Here is a 20,429-nt window from a genome sequence, read left to right as displayed (position 1 = left end):
CCTACCTTTTGTCTAGTACTGCCCAATCTGTTCCTTCAACAGCTGGAGGGTTGCATCATTTGCCAATCAGACACTGTTCACAAAATGCCTCTTGATCTCGGGGTCATGAGTTTGAGCCCCACATTGGGTGTAGAGATTACTAAAAAATAAAATAAACTTAAAAAAACAAACAAACAGGGGTGCCTGGGTGGCTCAGTTGGTTGAGTGTCCAACTTTGGCTCAGGTCATCATCTTGTGGTTCATGAGTTGGAGCCCCACATCGGGCTCGCTGCTGTCAGCCTGTCAGCTTGTCAGCACAGAGCCCGCTTCAGATCCTCTGTCTTCCTCTCTCTGTCCTTCCCCTACTCACACTCTCTCTCCCTCAAAAAATGAATAAAACATTTTAAAAATGCTTTATAAAAAATAAATAATAATAGTATTTACTGAGCACGTATGAAGGCACTGTGCTAAGAGCTTTATGCATATCATCTCATTTAATCCTCACAAAAATTCTGATGAGGCAGGAATGAATATTAACCCAGTTTTAGAAATTAAGAAACTGATGTTCAGTGAGGTTAAGCAAACTGCCCCAAGTAACCTAACCATGAGTATTGGAACTACTTAAGTAAGTGCTAGAATGGGAACGGAAAGGTAGGCCTGTGTATTCAATGCCTATGTCTAGCTCCCTAGGCATGAGTGTGCATCTAACAGTCATGCTGTACAGCCAGTTTGCTGCAAATGGAAAAGTCTTTCCTATAATCACTCCAGTGGCACTAGCGTATCACAGCAATTGAGACTTCACAATATAATTGCATAGCATGGTCTGAAGGACTCTTTGTGATCTAGCTCTTGCTGATATCTGCACCCTTCAACCCTCACGTTTGAGTTTGTACCTAGTAGAACCACATTGCTTCTAATGTCCCAAGAACCTCATGCTGTCCATGGTTTCCTGCCTTGAGACATATCATTCTCTTTGCCTCAGTGCCCTATCACCTCTATCACCTGGAATATTCCTTAGCTGGAAATCCAATTAATACATCACCTCTTCCAATAAATCTTTCCTAATTTTCCCCTGAAAATGTTAACCATTCTGTCCTCTGTACCAACCTCTGTCCTTTAGTTAAAAATATATTGTTCATTTATTCATTTAACATTAAATACTATTCTTTCCAGGCGCTAGGCTAAGTTCTGGTAGACAGAGAGTCAAATAACACTTTTGGAGAGGGAGGGCTTCATGCTAAAGCATGGACATAAACAAGCTAACTGCCAGTTGTTCCCACCAGCTATCAAAGTATAGGTTTCGACAGGCTTGGGCGGGCGAGGAGAGGGTATGCTGGGAGAAACGGGTGATAGGGCATTCTAATTCAGCCCAAATTTAGGAATCGGAGTTTATCTGTTCATGGAAAACAAGAGCTGGCAATACAGCTGGTCATTTATTTGAATAAATGTCCATGATGTGGAACAGGATGGTGTCTGTTCAGCATCTTGGACTGCTTTTGAGCCCTTGTGGGGAGAGGAGTTAGGAGCAACACTGAGAGAATTATTTGAAAAGAAGACTTTGAGCTACTCTGGGCACAAGCTGTGCTGGCTGTGGAAACAGGGAAAGGCCATTCTCGCTTTCACATAGAACCCAACACTGCTGCACTATTGAGAATGGTAGCTTTCAGCACGCAGGCTGGTAGCCCCCTGCGCTGGGGATGCTGGCATTTTCACAGTGGGCCCTGTCAGCACTGGCAGTGGCAGGACCGTAGAACCCTTGAATGGCTTCATGAGAAGGCATTGAAGAGAAGGTACTCGAGCAAGAAAGGAAGAAAAGGTGGGGGGTGGGGGTGGGGAGGGGAATACTTCATGATGATCTATGGCTGACAGACTGGTTCGTGAGCCTATTGAGACACACCCAGGGCCTTCCACTTAGTGTTGGGGCAAGACCATGAATGCCAGGCTACTTGTAATCTTGAATTCTAACCACAAGCTATGGAGTCCCGAAGACACCTGAGTTAACTTTTTTATTGGCTATTAGGGAATGTGTCTTATTCATCTTTATATCCCAGGACCTAAGACAAGGCCTGACACACAGCAACTGCTGACAAAATATTTGTGGATTTATTTAATGAAGGAGTTGAAAGGGTCAGAGAAGGGAGAGGTGGGAGCATCACATATGCATGCACTTGATTAAAATGTGATGATTTGTTCCTGATCTGATTAGACCCAGAATATCAAACGGACATGGAATCTGTGCCATGGGTTCTGGCCTGTTTTGATGCTGCCAGCACACGTGGGAGGTGCTGAGACAAATTCCGTGGCAGTTACAAAGCGAACTGGCTGCCAAGATGGAGAGCAGGGAACAAATGGCCTTGACCTTCTATAATCCTAAGGTTCCCAAAATTAAGGGGAACCGGCACTACCAAAGGGTGAGGAGGTACCTAATTGTAGGTCAGATGGGAGGAAGAAGACTTACTTAAAGGTGGGTCTAGATAGAGTATCCTAAATAAAGAGAAAAGATCACCCTGGGTAGGGATAGACAGCCACAGATCAAGCCCACATGGAGACACTTAAGGTAGAGATGAGTAGGAGCCCCTGGGGATCAATGGTTATCTTTTTGGGTAGGCAATATTTCCCTCATCCTTGTAGCCTACCCTCCCCGTCAACAAATATCCGAATGCCTCAATGCCACCCCAGAGGCGGCAGCAGCATGTGAATCAGACACACATCTACATCCGAACGTTCTGTGGCAGCCTGTGTGGTTTTGGTTTCCTAATGGTGATCTGCATGTCCCCACTGAACTGGGTGAGGTTCCTGGTGATCAAGAATGGCTTTGAGCTCTACGAAGGACTCTGGATCACATGCAACTATGAGCTGTGCTGGAGCCACACACCCAAACCACCCTGTGAGTTCCACCAAATTAAACACCACAGGCCCCACAGTTCCAGAGCTTTCTGCCATGTTGGCCCTTCATCTTTCCTCCTCCAAGATCTCTTTGCCCTCACCTCTCCAAGTCCAGGATGGATCTCAGCCAAATTGTGAATGTAGCCATCCTTTTCTTTGGTGTTTTCAGTGTAACCTTTCCCAACTCAGTAGTTGATACTCTCTTTACTTTCTGGGAAGAACCCATTGGGCCTTTATAAGCTGTCCCTGTGAAGCAGTATGGTTGGTATTCTAACATCACTTGCAGAAATAGATGTAATTGATCATAACCGGGAAACAAAGCAAGGTGTCTCAGCCTCCATCAGATTTAACTTTTAAGGTCAGTGTGTTCTTCTGCCAACAGTAGAAGAGCATGTAAATGCATGTCAGATAAGGGTGTATAACAAATGCTAGCTATTTAGAGTAAATTATTAATGTCAAATTTTATGTGAACTTAAGCAGATCTGAAAATGCAATATAAAACATTGAAAAATAAGTTTCTAGGGCTAGAAGATACCATATGCATGAGTTTTTCAATCAGAAGCAACACTTAGAGGAAAGACAGAACTACACGAAACAGTTTTCCCATTATCCACAAGAGATACAGATAAGCAGAGGCTCCAGATGCTGGATGTGGGGTTGGAGGGGTTGCACCTAGGCTCAGACCTGAGCTGGAGCATCTATGACATGTGGAACTCAAGGGCAGGACCCAAACACAAGATCTTGAGAAGGAACTAAAATCAAAGGCAGGCAGACAATTCAAGTGCACCTTCAACTTAAAAGAAAAACTAAAGAAAATATTTGCAACAAATATGAAAGATAAAAGGCTAATGGCCTTAATATTTTAAAATGTATATTATTAATAAAAAGGCAAATACTCAAATAAATTCTTTTTCTAAATTTTTAAAATATTTTATTTATTTTTGATAGAGAGAGACAGAGCACAAGTGGGGGAGGGGCAGAGAGAGAGGAGACACAGAATCCGAAGCAGGCTCCAGGCTCTGAGCTGTCAGCACAGAGCCCGATGCGGGGCTCGAACCTATGAACCATGAGTTCATGACCTGAGTTGAAGTTGGTTGCCCAACCAACTGAGCCACCCAGGCGCCCCTCAAATAAATTCTTGATAACCAGACAATTCACAGAACAAAAACTAAAAATGTTTAGTAAACATAGGTAAAACTATTTTAACCATAATAAATCATTAAAGAAAGGCAAATCAAATGAACAGTAAGATAAGATTTTTCACACGCGACATTAGCAGAGATTTTTAAGTGATGAGACACAATGCTGGACACTCTCATATACACTGGGGACCATGTAAATGGCTATAACCAAAGCAATATGATTATGTGTATCCAGAGATTTACACTCACAAATTCCATTTCTAGAGAAATGGAGTAAAAGATACAGGCATAAAAATTAAACTGCAATATTTATGTGATCATGCCCAGGCTAAAATTTAGGACTTGAAGATTATTAAAATTTTAATGAATGAGAGTCTTGGAATTTTGTCACTTACAGTAGCAAATAGTTTATTTCTCAGAACCTGGATATTACCTATGAGGCCAACTGTTAATGATTTAGAGGTGGTCAACTGAGTCCTTTAAGTACACAATTTTAAGTCAAGTATCTATCCTGTTTGCAACGTTAACTAAGTTCTAATTCTAGGATCAGTAAGTAGTCCGCAGTTCTCATAATGAACTTCCCAAATGTCATGAGTGTGTTCAGCTCTCACTAATCTGTTATGTTATTACTGCCCAAAACACTATTGTCCCAATTCAAGAACTTTAAACTTTTACCTACTAATTGCAAGAATTTAGCCCCCTTTCCCATGGAAAGGTGTTTTCAGGGTCATCCCAGTCAATGATTCTTGACTTCAGAGCAGCATCAGGTAGGATATAAAAGCTACCAAGACTGGAAAGAATACTACCCTACTGGAAAGCAGTAATGTCATTTCTGTGAGTTTCATGGGGACTCTCTAAGATGGACTCAAGAATGTGTGTGTTCATGTTCCTCTGTCGTGGAGTTACATTAGGCCATTGTGCCTCTGCCTCTGATTTCACCTGGTTCTAGATGATTGATAGCCTCTCTGCTGTAGCAGTTGCTAACAGAATGGAGAAGGGGTGGGGAGTAGGGGACACCATCCTTCACTTTTATTCTAGGTCTCAAGTGTGGAACAGACCCTTCTGTTAACTCCCCTGTAGGATAGGTGAGATCAAACCATAATATAAAGGAATGTTTTGCCATAGAGAGTAGGTTGGACCATTTGGAAGACTGTGGAGAAAGAAGATTAGGTCTTTTAGTCAAAGCAGTGGACCCTCTGGAGCCAGGGCCTGAGAACCATTGCACAATAAACAAGGCCAAGCTGTGCGAGGAACCTAAATCCTAAGTTGATTTCACAGCCTCCTCTCCCAGGTGCTAGGTCTCCATCTTTTCCATTCCAAAACCACCTTCTTTTCCATGAGGCTGGGGAAGTTTTGTCTTGGCCTTATGTGACTGGAATAAAAATTTTGTCTTGGCCTTATGGCAACAACATGGAGGTTTAGATCTGACTAAATAAGTGGGCTGACTCCTCAGCAGCACCTTCTTCATTCTCAAAATCCATAGCCACACCCCACCTGCACTCACTCAGTCTGGCTCCTTCATAGTTAAAAGGAGCTAGCCCTTTTGGAGCACTGTCTCCCTATTCTGGCTTTGATTTTTGCTGAAGGACCTAGGGTGCAGTAAGAGGAATCCCACCCCCAAATCTCTTTGGCACAGCTGAGTACTAGGTGCTTAGCTTTTCCTATGGCTGGCTTCTTTCCTATGCTTCTTTCTTCTCACGTCATCTTGGCTTCCCCATTGATTCCTTCCAGATTGTCAACAGCTGTAAAGGAAAAGAGCATCTAGTGTTAACTAAGCTTATTTGTTCACAAGAGCAAGGTGGCTTATAGCCCTGGCCCTCTCACTTTCCAAAACCTCCTGGACCAAGTTTTACTTTCATAACAATAGAAGGAGATCTTGCCCAGCCCAAACTACTGAATGGTGAGTGTTCCCAATTCACTGAGAATCATTACTGCTTTCCAGTATGGTAGTATCCTTTTCAGTCTTGGTAGCTTTTATGTCCTACCTGATGGTGCTCTGAAGTACAGAATCACTGACTGGGATGATCCTGAGAACACCAGCAAGGATCTTATCAAGCTTTTCGCGTGATGTGGGCTTCTTCCTCTCCAAATTGAGAATGACATCCCCTCTCTTCCCAGGGCATTAGCTTCATTGCCTTTAGCAAACTGGGAGGTTTGCCTTGCTATTCCTGCAACCCAAAGCCATAAAAGAATATTACTAAGGAAATCTTCAGCAGTGTTTTGATACATGTGATCTACGTGGGTGTTCCTTATATCTAGGGCACTTCTCTTTCCCTGGACCAAAACTTCTTACTGACAAGTAGGGCCTTTTGTAACTCAGGTCCTAAGATCTTTGAAACTTTGACAAGTAAGCTACTGTAAAAACTGATGTTTAAAAGCTGAAATAGCTTTTGGTTTTATAGGAGATGGAGACTTGAATTCAGCTTTAGGATGTTTGTTTTGTTTTGTTCAATGAATTAGGAAAAAAACTATGAAGTTAACCAAATGCAGCCATTTTATACTATGGAGTTAAGTGTTTAGTTTGGTCAGATAATTAGTTGTATATAATTATGACTAGTAGACTTGCTTCCTTTTGGGGTGAGATGATTCTATGCTGCAAATCTTCAGTTGTTCCTTTGGAGTTGTGAGTGATCTTGTTCATGTGGTTTCAGGAGATAAGGAGCCAAAATGGAGAAGATTGTAAGAAAAACATGAAGTCAATTCTTCCTCTCATGGTGGAGGAAAGGCTGGGCTGTAACATATCTTAGACAGAACTTACACCGAATATCTTAGTGCACTTTTGTGTTTTAATGATCAGATTTCATTTGAACTAGTATAAGCTATACAGTGAACTTATTTACTCAGAAGACTCTCATAGACTCCCAAAGGCAGGAAGTTTGCCGTACCTTAGGAAATTCCAGACAAGGCCGGGGTCTCCGATGAAGAAAATCAAGCCTGCCAGTCACTCAGTCTCTCTAGAGCTGCATTGTCACTCATCTTAGTTTACACTTTGTTTTATCACTACAGCTCAGTTTCTCTTGTTAGTGTGCAAATCCTAAACAGTGAGATCCCAGTCTAGCTTTGTATCTTCTTGGCTCAAACAAGCAAAAGAGGAAATTAACATAAATCAGTCTCAAATCCAAATTTCCAAGCATAAGAATCAAATTAGTCCAATATGGGTCAGAGCCCATTCCTTGGTCCAATTAGCTATAGTCAGGGGACTATAGGCAAGGGCTGCTAGGTCTAGTGGGGGGCAGTGGGCTAAATACCATGAACGATGCCTATCACACTGGGCTTCATGAAGCTCAATGTAGGCTGATGGTTCTCTCTGGCTACATATCCTGCTAATTCTGAAACCCAGGTTTCAGAAAATGTGTTGCTTTGGGGTCATCATGTTTTAATGTGGCTAATTTGTTTGGGCCACAGAACAACTCACCTCTGTGGGTAGGGGTGTGGTTTCTTTTCATGGACTTTCCTATTATTGATGATGTAAGTGGTGAGTTCTAGAGAACGAAGTAAAACTTAAGAGTCAAATCTTAAATTGGGATAAGCTTTAACATATTTTCTTCTCTCTGGGTTACCTGGAAGCCGGACTGTGATTCTCAGACATAGAAGTTCTGAGAGAACTTTTAGTGGTAGAGCCCATCTGGCTTAAGAAAGGAAAAAAGCTAGACAAGGAGGCACCCCCTAAAGGATACTGAAGACATTGCAGGGTCTGCAGTATCTCACAAGAGCTATATTTACTTGCAATCGTGTGTTATCCTCTATTTCTTTTTTTTTTCCAAGTTTTTATTTAAATTCCAGTTAGTTAAAATACAGCATAATATTAGTTTCAGGTGTACAATCTAGTGATTCGTCACTTCCATACATCACCCGGTGTTCATCACAACAAGAGCACTCCTTAATCCCCGTCACCTATTTAATCCATCCCCCCACTACCTCCTCTCTGGTAACCATCCATTTATTCTCCATAGTTAAGAGTCTATTTCTTCGTTTGCCTCTTCGCTTCTCTTTTCTTGTTTGTTTTGTCTCTTAAATTCCACATGTGAGTGAAATCGTATGGTATTTTTCTTTCTCTGACTAATTTCACTTAACATAATACTCTCTAGCTCCATCCATGTCATTGCAAATGACAAGATTTCATTCCTTTTTATGGCTAAGTAATATTCTGCTGTGTGTGTGTGTGTGTGTGTGTGTGTGTGTGTGTGTGTATGCATACATACATACCACATCTTCTTTATTCATTCATCAATCGATAGGTACTTGATACTTGGGCGGTTTTCATAATTTGGCTATTGTAGGTAACGCTGCTATAAACATCGGGTGCATGTATCTTAAAACATTGCTGTGGGAGTTAAGGGAAGGATCTGCTTGATATTAGGGAGATGTTAGGAAAAAGTAATGTTTAGCATGCCCCTTCTCTCTTACCAACACCCAATCTGCAGAGAGCAGAGATCTTGAGCCAGGAGATGAGAGAAGTGGCGTTATGGCATTTGGGTAAGGGCTTTGGAACAAAAGGATGTTAGCAGGCCTGTCCCTGAGCAAATGTGACGCAGGACCTTGAGGGACTCTCAGGAAAGAAAAAAAAAAAGAAAGATATTTTTAGGGATTGAAATTCCTACAATCCAGAAAATTCAGGCTTGAAATCTTACAAGAGAGGAGTTCAAGTAAATGGGACGTCATTTTGTGGTCAAATGCAAGATAAGGCCTGTACAAGCCAGATCTACTTGGAAGAGAAAAAACAAATAGAAACAAACTACCTGTCCAAAAACAGTTAAGTCATTAAGTAAAATATGTTAATATGATAAGCTCCTTGGTAGCCATTAAAAATGATGTATACAGGGGTGCCTGGGTGCCTCAGTTAAGTAACCAGCTCTCGATTTCAGCTCAGGTCTTGATCTCATGGTTCGTGGGCTTGAGCCTCGCTCTCTCTCTCTCAAAAATAAATAAATAAACATTTTTAAAAATTAAAAAAAACGAAAATGATGTTTACAACAGGTGATTTGGAGGATAATCTTACCATATAATCTTAAGAAAAAATTCACTTGATATGCAGTATCATATCCACTCAGTACAGAGGGTAGAAAAGTACTGGAAAGAAATAACATAAAATGCTAACAGTAGTAGCTGCCTCTAGGTAGTGGGATTGTGGCTGATTTTCTTCCTTATATTGAACATGTATTACTTTTATTTATTTAAAAAAAATTTTAATGTTTATTTATTTTTGAGAGACACAAGCAGGGAAGGGGCAGAGAGAGTGGGAGACACAGAATCTGAAGCAGGCTCCAGGCTCTGAGCTGTTAGCACAGAGCCCCAGGCAGGGCTCGAACCCACGAACTGTGAGATCATGACCTGAGCCGAAGTCGTATGCTTAACCGACTGACCCACCCAGATGCCCCCATGTATTACTTTTAGAATTAGAATTAGGAACAAGAAAATGTTTTAATCTGTGTTGTGATGTTAGAGCCATGTCTCCTATAAGCTAGTTTACATCTAGGTTAATGTGTTAACGCACCCAGAACTATTTGTATGTTTAGTTTTATAATGAAGGCTTTGCCTTCACAGTAAATAAATTCCAAGTATCAATGAAAAGCTGGGAAACGGGAACCTGGGTGGCTCAGTCAGTTAAGTGTCTGACTCTTCATTTCAGCTCGGGTCATGATCTCACAGTTCTAGCCCCATGTGGGACTCAGCGCTGATAGCTCAGAGCCTGCTTGGGATTCTCTTTCTCTCTCTCTCTCTCTGCCCTTCCCATGCATGTGCGCGCTCTCTCTCTCTCTCAAAAATAAATAAACTTGAAAAATTAAAAAGAAAAGCTGGGAAATAAGATCCTTATTTATGCCCTGGACGCCACATAGTAAGCTCTGTTTCATCCTCCCTAGTCCTCACGCCCTTCTCTAAGACTCTATCTGGTTTTCTTAAGAAAACCCTGCTGGACTACCTAGACCCTGCTGGCCCCCTGCTGGACTACCCAAACCTTTCCTTTCTCATTCTCCTTGGCAGATTACCTTCAATATTCCAGGACTTTCTTCCTCATCTCTATCTTCTCCATACTCGTTGCCCTTGGCTGGCTCATCAGCTCTTGCCTGCCTGGAAGAGGAAGTACGACCACCAACTTCGATCTGAAGGTATCCATACTGAGCTTCATCTCAGGTACAGACCTAGACTGACAGGGAAATGCCAAGGTAAAACTGTCAAATGAATCAAGTTTCTCTGTGGGGCTTTTATTCTCTTTTTCTTGTCCCTTTCCTCTTCTTCAGTATCACATCAAGTTGCCAGCTTCCGGCCCTGTCTTACTGCATAAAACACACTTTAACTGACTTATACCAGGGGGAAGGGAGAGGCCCCTTTCTCTTTCCCATATTGGTCAAGCCCTAAATTTTAATCTTGCTGTGCATATGGTGTGGAGGTAGAAGAAGACTTGGTGGGGGGGTGTGTGGTCAAGGAAGACTGAAGACACTGATGGGTTGTGACATCTTTTCTTTTGGTCCTAGCCATCTCCTTGCTCCTCTGCCTTATCCTGTTTCTGGCACAGGTTTACAGGCATACTAAGGATGCCTTGGAGCCAGATCTCCTATGGGCCTATCATATTAATTGGTGGAGTGACTTCTTATTCACGTTTTCTGGTGAGTCAGTCCCCTGTCTTATGCTAGAAGGATAGAAGAAGAAACCACTTCTTGAAGGCAAGGTAGAATTTAGGAGAAATAGAAGAAATGACTGTTCTTATCTGGAACATTTATACATGGAGAGGCAGAGTGGTATGGCAAAGAAAGTATGGATTTTGAAGTCTGGAAACCTGGATTTAGTAACCTGTTCTACCATTAACTGAGGCAGGCACAGGTTGACTGACTTGCCTAAGACCGCACAGAAAGTTGTGCAACTATCATTTGAATCTAGGAGGTTCAAGCGTTGTCTTCACCATGTGAGATAATGCAATGGGAGCACAGGAGGGTAAAGTAACTGTGCTGGGGGAGAGAAGGGTTGGCTTCACTAAGAAGAGGTCTTTAGAACCTCTTCTAAAGCATCACTAAGAATTTTGAAAGCCAAAAGACCATCTGTCTACTGAAACTCACCTCAAGTTCTTCTCCTCCTTTAGGGATCATGTCCTTCCTCAACTACATAACTTTCAGATTTCCTCCCCTTGATCAAAATGTCACCGCGAGTCCCACGGAGAAGTCAAGGCTGGGGGTTGGTCCAGTGACCAAAGAATTACCTGCTGAAGATGAAGGGTTAAGGTCTGATGGAAGCTCCAACTGAGGAAGAGAAAACAGCCCCCGAAGCAGAACCGTGATGGTGATAGGAAAACCCAACTACTGCTTGTTTTAAAAACAGAAGAGAGGCTGAGTTGGAAATGATTTTGTAGATTGTAGGAAACTCTCCTAATGTCATGTCCATGCTATTGAAGGAGATAGCAGTAAAGCTATCTTTTGTGTGCACTGGATCCAAAATATGTATTATAGAAATGTAAAGAAAATAATAAAAATCCACTTAAGAAAAAAAATTTTTAGGTTTATTTATTTTTGAGAGAGAGAGAATCAGAGGGGCAGAGAGAGAATCCCAAGCAGGCTCCGCACCATCAGCATGGAGCCTGATGCAGGGCTCGCACTCACTAACTGTGAGATCATGACCTGAGCCAAAGTCGGGCACTTAGCCAACTGAGCCATCCAGGCTCCCCAAGAAAAAATTTCTAAGATAAAACATCTGTGGTTAGAATCACGAATGAAAGAAACTAGCAGTAGGTGCAGTGTGTGGATTAGAGATGTCTTTGGGCATCACGGATCTTACAGAGCAGAATGACCCATAGAGAAAGATGTCATCTAGAGGAAGATGTCATCTAGAGAAAGATATCATCTAATTCTGCTTGAAAATTTCTTTTCTTTATTATATGTGGCCTATACTGTTGAATCTGAATTGCAGATCCTTGCCAGCAATGGAATAAACATCAGTAGAAATAATACTTATCATCCATAGGTACTGAAAGGTGCTGCGGTGGGAGGTGGGTTCCGGGGAATCCATGAGGTCCAATTTCCTATGAGGACTGGTCATTTGAAACCTTTACAGTCTATTACGTGAACCCAGTGCTTGTCCCCAGGCTGAGAGATATCTTAACCAGGCCTCCACAAACTTCTGAAATTGTGCACAAAATTTGTGGATGCCCTTTTCTGTGAAGAGAGCCACAGACTCCATCAGATTTTTGATAGGCCTGTGACTCTTTTGATTCCTGTTACTCAGTTTTGTTTTAATGAGCCAAATGAGGCTAAAGGGCTTTCTTCAGCCTAAGTAGATAGATGTGGACCAAGTTAAAAGGTTTTACCCTATAAAACTAAGTAAGGCAATCACATAGGTCTTTCAATGGCTAAAGATCCCTTTCAAACCTAGACCTCATTCCATGCAGAAAGTCCCTGACATTCATTTTGTTCTTTATTCCTTTAGTAGCTGCCACTACTACTCTACTGGTTGAGGTGCATACTTCTCCCCCAACCTGGCAGTGGAATGGACTATAGTGCCCAGCTTGAACCCCTTTCTGCTCTTAAAGATAAGCTTTTGGGTCCTTTTGGTTTAATTTAAAGATTTACTGGTAACTTCTGTAGAAAACAAACATAACAGCATGGAGCAATTATGTAGAGTTTTTTGGTTGGTTTTTGTTTTTTTTTTGCCTTTTTAAGATAATTTTATTTGGGTGGTTCTTACAATTCATGTAGTGTTTTTTTTTTTAAAATGTTTTTATTTACTTATTTATGAGAGAGACAGAGACAGAATGAAAGTGGGTTAGGGGCAGAGAGAGAGGGAGACACAGAATCCAAAGCAGGCTCCAGGCTCTGAGCTGTCAGCACATAGCCCAACGCAGGGCTCGAACTCACGAGCTGTGCGATCATGACCTGAGCCGAAGTCGGCCACTCAACCGACTGAGCCACCCAGGTGCCCCATAATTTATGTAGTTTTTATAATCCTGGTCCCTGATTAGAAATGCCCTAACATTCCCGGATAGTAACTGAAAGCCCATTAGGTTAATACCTTAGCTTTTATTCCTAAGGATAGGAGTTTAGCAGCACGTGCTTATGTGCACCCATCCATACAGACACCCATATACACACACAGACACACACACACAGACACAGACACATATATACACACACTTCATTTTGACCCTACCTTAGAAAACTCTCCATGTTGGCTCCTCTTCCTGACAGGTGGCCTTAGTTATGGCAAAATGACTGGTGCCTCCTTACCACAGGGGGCCTCATTTCAGAGGCTCCTCAGGCTATTCCTGAGACTTTGTCTGGTTGTAAGAACACACGTGTATTGAAGTCCAGCTCCTCATCTTCCCACGCCCCTCACACACTAAGCATACCCCACACATTGATGAATGAAGGATTCATTGAATTGATAAGCTTTATTTATAATTCAGTTTTACTACTTTAATTGTAAGACTAAACTGACAGTGAGCTAAGTACTGATGACTCTTCAGGAAATGGAAGTTTTAAGTGGGGTAAGAAGAAGGAAGTAGGTCTAAGTGAGAGTGGAAGATGCTAGATCATAAGAAAGTAACCATAAAGGGGCACCTGGTTGGCTCAGTTCGTTAAGCATCTGACTTTGGCTCAGGTCACGATCTCACGGTTCGTGGGTTTGAGCCCTGCATGGGGCTCTGTGCAGACAGCTCAGAGCCTGGAGCCTGCTTCAGATTTTGTGTCTCCCTCTCTCTCTGCCCCTTCCCCGCTCACACTCTGTCTCTCTCTCTCTCTCTCAAAATTAAATAAACATTAAAAAATTAAAAAAGAAAACAAAAGAAAGTAACTGTAAAAGCCCTGACTATTAGGAGATAATGGATAGTTGTTATAACTAAGTTTTCTACTTTGCTAGCAGAGAATACTCTTATAAGAAACAGGCAACCTGCAGCGCCTGGGTGGCTCAGTCAATTAAGCACCTGACTCTTGATTTTGGCTCAGGTTATGATCTCATGGTTTGTGAGTTCCAGCCCTGCATCAGGCTCTGCGTGATGGTGCAGAGCCTGCTTTGGGATTCTCTCTCCCTCTCTCCCTTCCCCTACCCCACTTACTCTCTCTGTCTCAAAATAAATAAATAAACTTAAAAAAATAGAGACAACCTTTCATTGCTCCTTTAGAAGCTGAATGTTCTATTTTCTTCTTTTTCTGTCTTTGCTTGTAGAAATTCCTTAAAAAGCTTAAGTGGATTTCCAATAAGATAGCTCAGTAAATCACCCTTCCATACCTTCCCTCTGCTCCAAATACATTGCCTGATAGATGAAGCGGAGGGAGAAGGAGTGGGAGAGTGAGGGAGAAGGTGGGACAGGGAGGGAGGGAGAAAGATAGATTGAGAAGTATAGCCAGGTCAAAACAAGACAAGGATTTTCACAGAGCAGAAAAATGACCAAAACACAAGGCCGTAATTTGAGGTAAGCCATAAATTTAATGCTCTCTAAGTCCAAAAGTAATATGGAAGTAAACAGTAAGACAACTCCTGTAGGGTGAAAAGAGTTAAAGTGCTTCTCAAGACATGGACTAGAGGTAGGTTCATGACTCTAGCTCAAACTAGGGACTTATGGAAAGCTGCCAAGTACTGACTGGGGCTACAGCTTACTTGGAACCATACACTCAAAGAGGTAAAAGGACACAAACACACCCTTGCTCAATTGAGCAGCCCATTCGTGCATTAACTGGCTCTGTAACATTCCCTGACAACATAGCAGAACAAGAAATCTGAAATATCATATTTATGAGACCTGAGTCTGGACTGGGGAACTTGGCTAAAGAAAGGAAACCCAAACCCATTGGGTGGTATGAGCATAAAGGGAGAGAAAGAAACAAGAGACAACAAAAAAAAATTTTGTGCCTGCAAACAGGAATTCCAAACATGTAAAGAAATGTTCAGAAAAAATTCAAAGTCCACAATCAGAATATGGATTCATTTCAGATTAATTTGGGGCATAGTATGATAGAGACTTTAAATATTCTTAGGCTACATGAAGAGATATATGACAGAATCATAGATTATAAAAAATGACCCCAAACTATGAAACAAAAATAGATGGAAATCATAGAAATGAAAAATATAATAGTCATTAAAGTAAAAAATATAATAGTCATTATATAAAAAAATATAATAGTCATTAAAATAAAAAGCTCAATAAATTTAAAAAAATCTAAATAGTACACTCAATAAAAAGAGAAAATATTTTATTTTGGGGTATATCTAGAATATTTGCAAAAATTGACCAAGTTATATGTCTGAAAGAAAGTTTCAACAAATTTAAAAGGCTATAAATCAGTCTGTGTTTCTTGAACACAATGACATCAAATTAGAATTCAATAAAAATAATAATTTTTTAAAAACTCTATATGCTTTTGAGAACTAAAAAATGCTCCCTAAAAAATTCATGAGTAAAAAGACAATCACAGTGGAAATGACAAAATATCGAGAACTAAACAACAATAAAAGAATGGCTACCATAAAACCCCACAGGTGCATTTATGTAAAATAAAAAATGAAAAATAGTTTAAAATAAATAACTATGCAGTCAACTCATGAACCTGAAAAAGAATAACTAAATAAACCGAAAGGAGAAGAAAGAAAAAATTTTTTAAGTAAACAGTAAAATATGAAAAAGTTTTTAAGTTCAAACAACCTAAAACCTAGCTCTTTGGAAAACAATAAAACAAAGGACAAACTACAAGCAAATCTAATTAAGAAAAAAAAGAAAAACTATAAATAAATACTATCAGGAATGAAAAGGAGAACTGCTAAAGTAGTCTTCTGTACATTATAGATTATATAATTGGTTTGTGTATTATATATTTTTATATATTTATATATAATATAACATATTATAGATATGTTACTCAAGCATATTTTGTTGTTTAAAATTTGTTTCTTTGGTGTTGGTTGTTATTTGTCTTCTCTCATTTTTGATTTTATTTGGGTCCCTTCTCTTTTCTTTTTGATAAGTCTGGCTAGAGGTTTGTCTATCTTATTAATTCTTTCAAAGAACTAGCTCCTGGTATCATCAATCTGTTCTATTTTTTTTAATTTTTTAAATGTTTATTTATTTTTGAAAGACAGATAGAGTGCGCACGGGGGAGAGGCCAAGAGAGAGGAAGACACAGAGTCCAAAGCAGGCTCCAGGCTCTGAGCTGTCAGCACAGAGCCCAACGTGGGGCTCAAACTCACGAACCATGAGATCATAACCCCAGCCGAAGTCAGACGCTTAACGGACTGAGCCACCCAGGCGCCCCTGTTCTATTTTTTTTTTTTTTTTTTAGTTTCTATACCATTTTTCTCTGCTCTAATCTTTATTATTTCCTTCTTTCTGCTGGCTTTAGGCTTCATTTGTTGTTCATTATCTAGATCCTTTAGGTTTAAGTTTAGATTGTTTATTTGAGATTTTTCTTGCTTCGATGTAGCAATACAGACCTACCTGGATGTACTAAGACTGCTTTTGCTGCGTCCCAAAGGCTTTGGACCATTGTGTTTTCATTTTCATTTGTTTCCGTGTGTTTTTTTATTTCTTCTTTGATTTCCTGGTTGACCCATTCATTCTTAATAGGATGTTCTTTAACTACCATATATATGTGATTTTTCCAAATTTTTTTCTGGTGGTTTATTTCTAGTTCCATAGCACTGTGGTCAGAAAAGTTGCATGTTATGACTTCAATCTTTCTATATTTGTTGAGACCTGTTTGGTGACATAATGTGTGATTTATTCTAGGGAATACTCCATGTGGACTTGAAAAGAGAGTGTATTCTGCTGTTTTAGGATGAAATATTTTGAATATATCTGCTAAGTCTGTCCATCTGGTCCAATATGTCATTCAAAGCTATTGTTTCCTTGTTTATTTTCTGTTTAGATGATCTGTCCATTGACATAAGTAGAATATTAAAATGGAATTTATTCCTGGATTGCAAGCGTGGTTCAATATTCACAAATCAATCAACATGATACACCAGATTAATAAAAGAAGGGCTAAGAACCATATGATCATGGGACTAAGAACCATATGATCAGTCAGTTAAGTATCCGAATCTTGATTTTGGTGCAGGTTGTGATCTCACAGTTGGTGAATTTGAACCACACATTGAGCTCTGCACTGTCAGTGCAAAGCTGCTTGGGATTCTCTCTCTCTGCCCCTCTCCCACACACTCTCTCTCTCTCTCAAAATAAGTAAACATTTAAAAAAGAAAACCCTATGATCATTTCAATAAATGCAGAAAAATAATTTGACAAAGTACAATATCCATTCATGATAAAAAACCTTCAACAAAGTAGGCTTAGAGGGAACATACCTCAACATAACAAAGACCATATATGAAAAAAAACTACAGCTAATATCATCCTAAATGGGAAAAAAACTGAGAGCTTTTACTCTATGGTCAGGAACAATAGAAGTCCTAGCCACAACAATCAGACAATAAAAAGAAATAAAAGGTGTCTAAATAGTCAAGGAAGAAGTAAAACCTTCACTATTTGCAGATGACATGATACTATATATAGAGAAAACTTGAAAGATTACACCAAAAAACTGCTAGAACTGATACATGAATTAGTAAAATTGTAGGATACAAAATCAATGTGTAGAAATCTGTTGCATTTCTACACGCCAATAATGGAGCAGCAGAAAGATAAATTAAGGAATCACTCCATTTGCACCAAAAACAAGATGCCTAGAAATAAATCTAAAAAGAGGTGAAGGACCTATACTCTGAAAAAATATAAAACACTGAAGAATGAAAATATAAAATAGATATATAAAATATATATATACAATATATATATAAATATATAAAAATATATATAAAAATATAAAACACTGAAGAATTGAAGATGAAGCAAAGAAGTGGAAAGACATTCCATACTCATGGATTGGAAGAAAAAAATTTGTTAAAATGTCTATGCAACCCAAAGCAATCTACACTTTTAATGCAATCTCTGTCAAAATAATATCAGCACTCTTCACAGAGCTAAAACAAACAATTCTAGAATTTGTATGGAACCAGAAAAGACCCTGAATAGCCAAAGCCACATTGAAAATGAAGAACAAAACTGGAGGTATCATAATTCCATATTTCAAGGTATACTACCAAGCTGTAGTAATTAAAACAGTATGGTACTGACACAAAAACAGACACATAGATCAATGAAACAGAATAGACAGTACAAAAATAAATCCACGATTATATAGTCAATTAATCTTCAACAAAAGAGGCAAGAGTAGCAATGGGAAAATGACAGTCTTTTCAACAAACATTGTTGGAAAAACTGGACAGAAACATGCAAAAGAATGAAACTGGACCACTTTCTTATACCACACACACACACAAAATTCAAAATGTATTAAAGACCTAAATATGAAACCTGAAACCATAAAAATCCTAGAATAGAACACAGTAGTTTATTTGACATCCGCCATAGCAACTTCTTTCTAGATATGCCTCTCAAGGCAAGCAAAACAAAAGCAAAAAAAAAAAACTATTGGGACTTCATCAAAATGAAAAGTTTCTGCACGGTTAAGGAAACAACAAAACTAAAAGGCAACCTACAGAATGGTGGAAGATATTAACAAATGACATATTTGATAAAGGGTTAGTATCCAAAATATTATAAAACTCAACACCCCAAAAATGGATAATCCAATTGAAAATGGACAGAATACATGAATAGACATTTTACCAAAGAAGACTGTGCAGATGGCCAACAAACACATGAGAAGATACTCGACATCACTGATCATCAGGGAAATGCAAATTAAAACTACAAAGTCACACCTCACACCTGTCAGAATGGATAAAATCAACAACACAAAAAACAACTGGTGTTGGCAAGGATGTAGCGAAAGGGGAACCCTCTTGCACTGTTGATAAGAATGCAACCTGATGCAACCACTGTGGAAAACAGTATGAAGATTACTCAAAGGTTCTAAAAATAGAACTACCTTACCATCCAGCAATTGCCTACTAGGTATTTACCCAAAGGATACAAAAATACTGATTCAAAGGGATACATGCACCCCGATGTTTATAGCAGCATTATCAACAACAGCCAAATTATGGAAACAGCTCAATTGTTTGTTCATCAACTGAAGAATGGATAAAGAAGATGTGATATATATTTATAATGCACTCAACCATAAAAAAAAGAATGAAATCTTGCCATTTGCAATGACATGGATGGAGCTAGAGAGTATTATGCTAAGCGAAATAAGTCAGTCAGAAAAATACAAACACCATATGATTTAAATCATATGTGGAATTTAAGAAACAAAACAAAGTGGAAAAAAAAGACAAACCAAGAAAGACTCTTTTTATTTTTATTTATTTTATTTTTTTAACATTTATTCATTTTTGAGACAGAGAGAGACAGAGCATGAATGGGGGAAGGTCAGAGAGAGAGGGAGACACAGAATCTGAAACAGGCTCCAGGCTCTGAGCTGTGAGCACAGAGCCCAGCGCGGGGCTCGAACTCACGGACCGCGAGATCATGATCTGAGCCGAAGTAGGACGCCCAACCGACTGAGCCACCCAGGCGCCCCAAGAAAGACTCTTTTTAAAAAAAAATTAGTAGGCTCCACACCTAGCATGGAGCCCAATGTTGGGCTTGAACTCATGATCCTGAAATCAAGACCTGAGCTGAGATCAAGAATCAGTCAGATGCTCAACTAACTAAGCCACCGAGGTGTCCCTAGAGACTCTTAACTGAAGAGAATAAACTGATGGTTATCAGAGAGAGGAGCGGGGGGGTGGGGGGGGGGGTGGAGGGGGTGGGTTAAATGGAGTGAACTTGTTGTGATGAGCACCAGGTGTATGGAAGTGTTGAATCACACTATATTGTACACCTGAAATGAATATTATACTGCATGTTAAGTAACTGGAATTTAAATAGAAATTTAACATTTTTTTCTTTCTTACTACTCTTTATTTGAACCATTAAGTTATCGAATATGTAAATTAATCTGTGGATTCAGTGAAATTCTAAAGGAAGTCTGACACTTTTGTAGGGTTCTTTTGTGAAGAATGTCAGGTAGGTCCTAAAATTTCGGGCAGTTCATTCTCTTCTGCTTTCAAAGAATCAAAAAGAGCCAAGATAATTTTGAAAAATAAGAAGATGGAAACAGTTACTCTAACCTATATGGAGGTGACTTATTAATCTATTGTAGTCAAGACAGTGTGCTATTGGCACAGATATAAACAAACAAATGGAACAGAATAGAAAATCTAGAGGTGTGGAAATGTGATATATGATAGTGGTAGCATTAAAAAAAATAAATGAAGAAACTATGAACTATTCATAAATGAGGCAATTATGAACTATTCAAGTAGTAGGGTTGGTGCAACTGGTTAAAACAGGGGGAAAAACATAAAACTAGAGCTTTGACCCATGATCATAGTTTTTTTTTTTAAAAAAGGAAGTCCAGAGAGTAAGGACCTAATGTG

The 20,429-nt window shown here is 39.6% G+C and overlaps 1 protein-coding gene across 2 annotated transcripts; it reads left to right on the top strand.

Annotated features, from left to right (window-relative positions):
• Positions 1 to 2,295: 2,295 nt before the first annotated feature.
• On the top strand, positions 2,296 to 11,469 carry LOC122221164 (transmembrane protein 202-like). Of its 2 annotated transcripts, none has more exons than XM_042940484.1 (5): positions 2,296 to 2,390; positions 2,611 to 2,866; positions 9,990 to 10,139; positions 10,481 to 10,612; positions 11,083 to 11,469. In XM_042940484.1, the coding sequence occupies exons 1-5, from the start codon at positions 2,310 to 2,312 to the stop codon at positions 11,241 to 11,243; spliced, it is 780 nt and encodes a 259-aa protein (XP_042796418.1). In that variant the 5' UTR covers positions 2,296 to 2,309; the 3' UTR covers positions 11,244 to 11,469. The 2 variants fall into 2 exon arrangements, with proteins under 2 accessions (XP_042796418.1, XP_042796419.1); XM_042940485.1 differs by having other exon boundaries at positions 2,329 to 2,398.
• The last annotated feature ends 8,960 nt before the right edge of the window (positions 11,470 to 20,429 follow it).

This window comes from Panthera leo, chromosome B3 (genome assembly GCF_018350215.1).
Source record: "Panthera leo isolate Ple1 chromosome B3, P.leo_Ple1_pat1.1, whole genome shotgun sequence".
NCBI classification, from domain to species: domain Eukaryota; kingdom Metazoa; phylum Chordata; class Mammalia; order Carnivora; family Felidae; genus Panthera; species Panthera leo.
The sequence above is the reverse complement of the archived record's forward strand: the minus strand, read 5'-3'. Positions and strand labels throughout refer to the sequence as shown.

Coding starts and splice junctions, on each gene's coding strand:
- LOC122221164 (XM_042940484.1), top strand. CDS start 2,310: ATGGAGAGCAGGGAACAAATGGCCTTGACCTTCTATAATCCTAAGGTT. Junction 2,391..2,610: donor GGAACCGGCACTACCAAAGG/GTGAGGAGGTAC, acceptor TCATCCTTGTAG/CCTACCCTCCCCGTCAACAA. Junction 2,867..9,989: donor CCACACACCCAAACCACCCT/GTGAGTTCCACC, acceptor TCTCCTTGGCAG/ATTACCTTCAATATTCCAGG.